Source organism: Sorex araneus, chromosome 2 (assembly GCF_027595985.1).
Source record: "Sorex araneus isolate mSorAra2 chromosome 2, mSorAra2.pri, whole genome shotgun sequence".
NCBI classification, from domain to species: domain Eukaryota; kingdom Metazoa; phylum Chordata; class Mammalia; order Eulipotyphla; family Soricidae; genus Sorex; species Sorex araneus.
Window position 1 is genome coordinate 247,971,775 of NC_073303.1, and position 7,827 is coordinate 247,979,601.

The 7,827-nt window shown below is 42.5% G+C and overlaps 1 protein-coding gene across 1 annotated transcript; it reads left to right on the top strand.

The window, feature by feature from the left end:
• Window positions 1-5,938: 5,938 nt before the first annotated feature.
• LOC129401840 (vomeronasal type-1 receptor 4-like) lies at window positions 5,939-6,949 on the top strand. Its single transcript, XM_055124744.1, has one exon. It carries the CDS (start codon window positions 5,939-5,941, stop codon window positions 6,947-6,949), a length of 1,011 nt encoding a protein of 336 aa, XP_054980719.1.
• The last annotated feature ends 878 nt before the right edge of the window (window positions 6,950-7,827 follow it).

Here is a 7,827-nt window from a genome sequence, read left to right on the forward strand (position 1 = left end):
GCTTGGGGTGAGGACATAGGTGTGATTGTTCATTTACAGAGATAAACATTTGGCAGAGGAAATTCTCTTTGGGAGATTAACTCAAGAAGACACTCTGTCTCCCAGGGACATCTACATTGCTTTTATCTTTCCCTCTAGTTGTGTAAGTTATCAATACTTGCAGTTGTTTGGATAAACACAGTTAGAGACAAAGATCCCAACACTTAGTTCTCTGAGAGCAAGCAAGGCTTTTACCATAAATCCCAGACTCAGTCCTCAGGTCAGTTCAGCTTGTCTTTCCCCATGGGGGTCCTGTCATTTAGATTGTAACAGCTTGCAGCAAGATCATGCATTTGTGCCTTTTAGAATGTCCCATTTCGACACTGGGTAGCTTTGCCACTCATCTGGGGTCCATCCCAGTCCCATGGCTGACCTCCCTTTTGGGGTGTTAGGAACTACAGCAACTCAAGCCTGAGTCAAGTAATTATGACCAAGTAATTATGCCCAGGAGCAGATATATCTCAGAGTCAATCCAAATATTAGGAGCATAGCATTAATGGTCTTTCTGTGTTTAACCGAAGAACATTGCTCTATAGTAAAATATAAAAAGGCTAGAGGGGAGATAGAAAAGCAGGTACAAATATACAGCACTTCAAATACAAAGCAGCACAAATAAAAGTTCAGAATTGCCAGAGAGTTTTGGTTTATAAGTAATCAAGACTGACTTGGGCAACTGTGACAGTGAGAGGTAAAGTATAAGGGGAAGGTTAAGGATAAACTTGAACCAGATTAGGGCTGCCAGCAAGAACATGTTAAGCTTCTCTGGGAGGGAGAAGGGGGCAGTTCACTGATGAAGCCTAAAGCACTTAGGGTTAATATCCAACGCAAAGGAAATGTTGAAGATAGACTGTAACCAAACTAGGGCTGTTAGCAAGGGCAGGGGAAGCTTCTCTGGGAGGAGGAAAGGGGCAATTCACCAGTGAAGCCTAAGACACTTAGGGTTGATATCCAACAAAGCATAACCCAAAAAAGTAAAAAAACAAAACAAAACAAAACAAAAACCAGAGAATTAATTTTTCCTGATGCTGTTTTTGTGGGACACACTTTCTAATGCTAAGTTCACCCGGGTTCCTATACTCACATTCTTTTATACTCATGATATTCTGGTTTTTTTACTTCTTTGTTTTGTTTTTTGCTTTTGAGTCACAAGAAGTGAGGCTGAGGGGTTACTCCTGCCTCTGCACGCAGGAATTACTCCTGGTGGTGCTTGGGGGAACCTATGGGTGGTAACTGGTCAGCTTTGTGCAAGGCAAGCAGGAATCACTGTGGTCGTGCTCAGGGGATACTGGGGATGGAATCCTGGTGGATTGAATGAAAGGCAAGTGCCCTGCCCACTGCACTATCACTCCAGCCCCATCAATTGATGATTTTCTTCTCTGCAGTTTCAACCATATATTTTGTTATGCTTTGTATTCTACAAAACTCTCCCTTTGATTTAACTTTGGTTGTTTTGGGACCACACCAGTAGTGCTTAGGATTACTCCTGTTCTGGCGGGTTCCCGGGACCCTATACGAAGGCAGGGATTAATCCCAGACCCACCATGAGCAAGGCAAGCCCCCTATGCACTGGACTATCTCTCTGGTCCCTTTTATTGCTCTTCTTAATCTGCATTTTCATTTGAAATTATTTTTTAAATTTTATGGTGGCCAAAACTAGTTCTTATAGTAACACGTGTAATAATCTACTAAGGATATTTACATCCTCATTCATCACTTTTTCAGCATTTCTGGTGACCTTTCCACTCTGATTAAATTTTGTTTTCTGAGTTCACGTTTCTGTTATTTCTCTCCTACCTGCCTCTTCACATATTTCTCATTGATTTTTAACTTTTCTCCCAAATGTCTTTTTTTGGGATCTGCAGCCATAGTGCAGTCGGGAGGGCTCTTGCCATGCATGTAGCTGATGGAGGTTCGATCCCCGACAGCCCATAGGGTCCCTGAGCCCACCAGCCCACTGAGTACAGAGTCAGGACTAAGCCCTGAGTACTGCTGAGTGTGGTCTAAAAAGTAAACAAAGGAAAATTAGAACTATCTTATCTAGTTCAGCTCAAGTAAATGATTTAGGGTTGTCTGGGGATTTGTTTTATATATTTTAGAGTTTTTAATTTTGGAAGGAATTTTCTATCACAATAACAGATGTTCTGATTCATAAATATTTTATGCATTTCAATGTCCTTTTCTGTTATCTAAAAAAAAGTTTCTACCAGTTTAAAAAGTTTTCTTTCTTTTTTTTTTCTTTTTGGGTCACACCTGGCGATGCACAGGGGTCACTCCTAGCTCTGCACTCAGGAATTACTCCTGGCGGTGCTCAGGGGACCATATGGGATGCTGAGATTCGAACCTGGGTCAGCTGAGTGCAAGGCAAACGCCCACCTGCTCTGCTATCGCTCCAGCCCTATGAGTTTTAAAAGTTTTGACCAACAATTTCTTCTACCAATTGGTATTATTTTATAGTAGTTTTTATGCTGCTAATCCTCTAACCTTGTAACTATTTTATTAATTGTGCTGTCATAATGGTATTTTTGTTTGAAGGTTTCAATATTAACCAATGCAGATCGTTTCATTAATATTGAATGAAGAAATCTAACAATTTATCGTTATCAATATTATGCTTCTTTACTTCTTTGTCATATCATTGAAAAAATCATGGAATAAAGTGAGCTGTGATGGTTGATATTCATGCTTATGACCTAAAACCGTGAGTTTGGCAACTTAATATATTTTGTTATAATTACCTTGAATCAATAAGTTTTCCCTTATACTCATAATATTTTGTAGTACAAACCTTTTTATGTTTGTTGTGTGCCAGACTGGGTGATGCTTAGGGCTCACTCCTGGCTTTGAACTCCAGGTGTTTTCAGGGGAGTATAGGGGACGCCAAGGATCAAGCCCAATAAACTGCGTGCCAGGCAAGTGCCCTCCCCACTAGGCTATTGCTTCACACCTATACAAAATGTGGGTTCTTTGTTTGGGTGGTTTAGCTTTTTGGGTCACACCTTGCAATGTTCAGGGGCTACTCTTGGCTTGGCACTCAGGAGTCACTCCTGGTAGTGTCTGGGGGCCTTGTAAAATGCCATGAACAAACAGGTCGACCTCATTCAAGGTAAACGCCCTACCCACTAATCTCTCAATCTTGCCCCATGAGTGAGATTTTTCAAGGAGAGAGCTGCCTGTCTCATTTGGGATATGGTAATCTGACATATTTTGTTTCACTAACCCACACCCTCCAACCTGTGTCCACGGCTGGCACTTTGCTTCTCTCTCCCTCCCTCCCTCGCTGCTTCCCTCCTTCCCTCCCTTCCTGTTTCTCTCTCTCCCTCCCTGTCTCTCTCTGCCTCTCTCCATCTCTCTCTCCACCCCCCTCTCTCATCTCATTCTCTGTCCCTCTCTCCTCTTTCTTTTGCTCTCTCTCCCTCTCCTTCTGGGCATTGTAGCTTGCAATACAGATACTGAGACACCATCATGTTTGGCCCTGTACCCACTTTCAGCACACAGCTCCCATACAAAGCAATCCCTTCCAGCCATCATAGTCATAGTGGTCCCTTCTCTAACCAACTGCTCTCACCCCAGCCCTGAGACAGGCTCCCAACCAGGAACCATCCTCCTGGCCCTTGTATCTACTGTCCATGGCTGTTAGAGGTACACTATCTTTTTTTTTGGCTTGTTTTTGGGAGTCACACCCAGTAATGCTCAGGGGTTACTCCTGGCTTTACACTCAGGAATCACTCCTGGCTGTGCTCAGGGGACCATATGGGATGCTGGGAATCGAACCCGGGCCAGCTGTGTGCAAAGCAAACACCCTGCACACTGTACTATTACTCCAGCCCCAGTATACTATCATTTATATCCTAAAAAAGAATGCAGTCATTCTGTCCCTGTCCATCTGACTACTTCACTCTGCATAATACTCGCCATGTTCTTATATTTATAAATAATTTCATAACTTCATTTTTCTAATAGCTCTATGGTGTGTGGACCACAATAGGTTGCTCTCCCTCCTACAGCCTGAAGTTTGACCCCACACAAAGGGAATCTTGGGTCCGCAGCATTTTAGCTTGTTACCCCAGAATTGCCTCCCTTGAAGGTTTTGGTTTTGTTTTTTTTGTGGAGACACCAGACAATGCTCAAGATTTACTCCTGGCTTCACACTCAGCTATCACTCCGGGGGTTGCTTGGGGCACCATTTGGCATGTAGGGAATCAAAGCCAGGTTGGCAGCATCCAAGGCAAATGCCCTACACCACAAAGTTTTTTGAGAAGCTGTGACACATGGTAGAGAAGTACATGAAGATGATGTCCAGGAAAGAAACTGAGATTGTAAGGGAAATACCTATGGATTCATGGACATGGCAGGAGACGCTGGTAATGAGTAGCAAGTTGTGGGAAATAGACCCCCTAACAGAAGCCCTAAGGTCAGGACAGTCCCCTAAGGAAAATAAGTTTAGACCAGAGGGAAGCAGACAGGCATGTCCAGGCCAGAATAGAATAGCAAATTGTCACTTTACTCTATCCTTTAAGGCCACTGATTGGCCAGTGAAATATCCGGGTCTCTGACTTCATGCACCCCTTAATTGTGCCCTGTCTACTCACAGTGCTGAACGTATCTGTCAACTTCAACAGCGGCTCACATGATGGGAACCAGGATGCTGGAGAGATGGATGAATAAATGACCACTCTGTGCGATACCTGTTTGGGTAACCCTGAAGCTCGGACACTCCTGATGTGTTTGTCGAATTCTATGTGACTGGTCTCACTGGTCAGGGCTCTCAAATCAAACATTTTTGGAGCACTGGACGTAATGATAGAAAAGATTCAGAAGAGAAATCTACAGAATCAGACAGTCTGTGATACTCTGAGACAGGATCTGGGGAGAGGCAGAATGATTTACTGTAAAATGGGGATCCACTACTATGATTATATAACTTGAATGGGACCAGAGCGAAGGTACATCGGGTTGGGCATTTGCCTTGCATGTGGTGGACCAGGATTCGATCCCCGGCACCCCATATGGTGCCCTGAGCACCACCAAAGGTAATTCAGAAGTAATCCCGAGATCTCCCAGTGTGACCAAAAAAGTTAAAGTAGGATAAAACGACTTGAACGATTCTCAGTTTCATGAACATATTATACAGAAACACATTAAAGCTGTCAAATTAAATAGACTCAATTCAGGCTGCATATGACTTACATATAACTCTATGATATGAAATATATTATTGATTTCAAAATTGCTCTACAAGATACTAAATTTACTTCACTGAAAATAGTCAACTGGAATAATTTTACGAAAATGGAAAAAACAGGGCCAGAAATATAGTACAGCATGGAGGGTACTTGCCATTTGATCCCCTGCATCCCATACGGGTCTGCAAGCATGTCATGAGTGATTCCTAAATTCCGAGAGAGAAGGAACTGATAAGCATCGATGGCTGTGACGCTAAAATCAAAAACAAAAAACATGAGAAAAAACATGGAAGCAATAACTGCTCCACAGTGATGTCGATAATCATCTAAATATTATTTTTTCACTAATTCTTTATTTATTTTTTTATTTTTTTATTTTTTTATTTTTGCTTTTTGGGTCACACCCGGCGATGCACAGGGGTTTCTCCTGGTTCTACACTCAGGAATTACTCCTGGCAGTGCTCAGGCGACCATATGGGATGCTGGGATTCGAACCCGGGTCGGCCGCGTGCAAGGCAAACGCCCTACCCGCTGTGCTATCGCTCCAGCCCCACTAATTCTTTATTTTTGATTAATGATAGAGTGTTTGCACGTTCTACTGAACGAGAATATGTTAGCCATATTAATTCCTGCATGTTATGACATTTCTCTCAAGTTCACCAACAAATCTGTTATTTATTTTCTCTGCAGGTCTTTACCTAATGAACAAGAACGCAATGGATGCAATAGTTCTACAAGATATGGTTTTGGGAGTATTATTTTTCTTCCAATTCATATCTGGTTTTGTTGGAAATTCACTGTTGATTCTGATAAATATAAACACTTTTCTGCAGAAAGCAAAGCCAATAGATTGGATATTTATCCACTTAACTTTAGCCAACATGATGACAGTTTTATTCGCCGGGATTCCGGAATTAATATTTTTCTTTGGAATAAGAAACTTTCTGAATGACACTGGTTGTAAGGCAGTTCTGTTTTTGTATAGAGTGGGCCGGGGTCTTTCCCTCTGCACCACATCTTTCCTCAGTGTGTTCCAAGCCATCGTGATCACCAACAAGCATGCTCAGTGGGCGTGGCTCAAATCAAACATCTACACATGCATTTCTTCTGCCCTCCTCTGTTTCTGGGTACTCAACATGCTGATCTATATCCGGGTCATCATTGGAGTGAAGGCCCCATTCAATATTTCTGGAATTGAAGGAGTTTATAACCAAAAATACTGTATAGCACATTACTCAGATATTACGGGAGCCTCTGCATTTCAGGGAGGGATGATTTTAAGAGATTTCCTGTGTATTCTCCTCATGATCTGGACCAGCGTGCACATGGTAAAGTTCCTCTTCAACCACCGCAAAAATGTCCAGCACATCCTTAGCCACAGTCTCTGCCCACAGTCCTCTCTAGAGATCAAGGTCACCCACACCATCCTGGTTCAAGTCAGCTGTTTTGTTTTTTTTTACTGGATCAACTGCTGCCTTACCATTTATGTAACATTCAGTCCTGTGATACAAGGGTTAGAAAACATTACTGTTTTTATCTCTTCCTGCTACCCAGTGATCTGTCCTTTCTTGATAATAAAAAACCACAGAGGCCCCTTTCTGAACTGCACATTTGTAAAGATGAGGAAATCTCCACAGATCACTGCCACCAGAGACTTGAATTACTCTCACACCAGCTGTGACACTAAGTGCTCAGGACAGAAAATTCCAAGTGCAAAGGTTAAGTGATGGGGGGTGGAGAGATAGCCTAGTAGGTAATACACTTGCCTTCACATGATCTACACAGGGTCAGGAGTGATTTCTGAGTTCTAAGCAAGAGTGAGTCCTGAGCATCGTCAGGTGTGACCAGGGAGAAGTGGATGGAGTGTGAGGGTTTTGTGGCGTAAAATAAACGAAAATAATATCTTCTACGGAAACATATCCTAGTCCACAGCTTACTCTACAGACTGAGATCAATGAACTGTGACTTGAATAAAGACACACTGTAGAAAGCTGCACCTGTATGTGAAACTTTATTTCCATTCTTTCTTGGGAAAGGGGATGCATGTTTGGCTGTGCTTGGGTCTCCAAGCGGGTTTTACTGCTTGCAAGGCAAACACATTTCTCTCTATAATCTTGCTCTCTTCACTGCTTTATTTCATTTGTAATATGATTTCAAATATTGATCTTTGAGAATATTGAAGTGGCTCTGTGGAAACAACCAAAAGTGATGCATTCTGCAGTTAATGGGGTGCTGGAGATCAAACCCAGGTCACGCATGTGCAAGATACGTGTTCCATCCCACTGTGTATCTCTCCAACCACAGCAAGGTCCTCTAATAGAATAATAGTGGGGTAGGGTTGGGGCTTGAGTGATAGTACAGTGGGTGTGGTGTTTGCCTTGCACACGGCTGACGTGGATTCAGTCCCCGGCATTCCATCAGGTCTTCTAAGCAATTCCTGAGTGCAGAGTCAGGAGGAACCCCTGAGCATCTCCAGGTGTGACCCCAAAAGGCAATTTATAAATAAAGTTTTTTTTTCAAAAAGTGGGATGTGGGAAACAAAGCAATGGAGACATTCACTGAGTTCCAAATACTTTCACTGAATGCATAAAAAGTGAATTTAAAA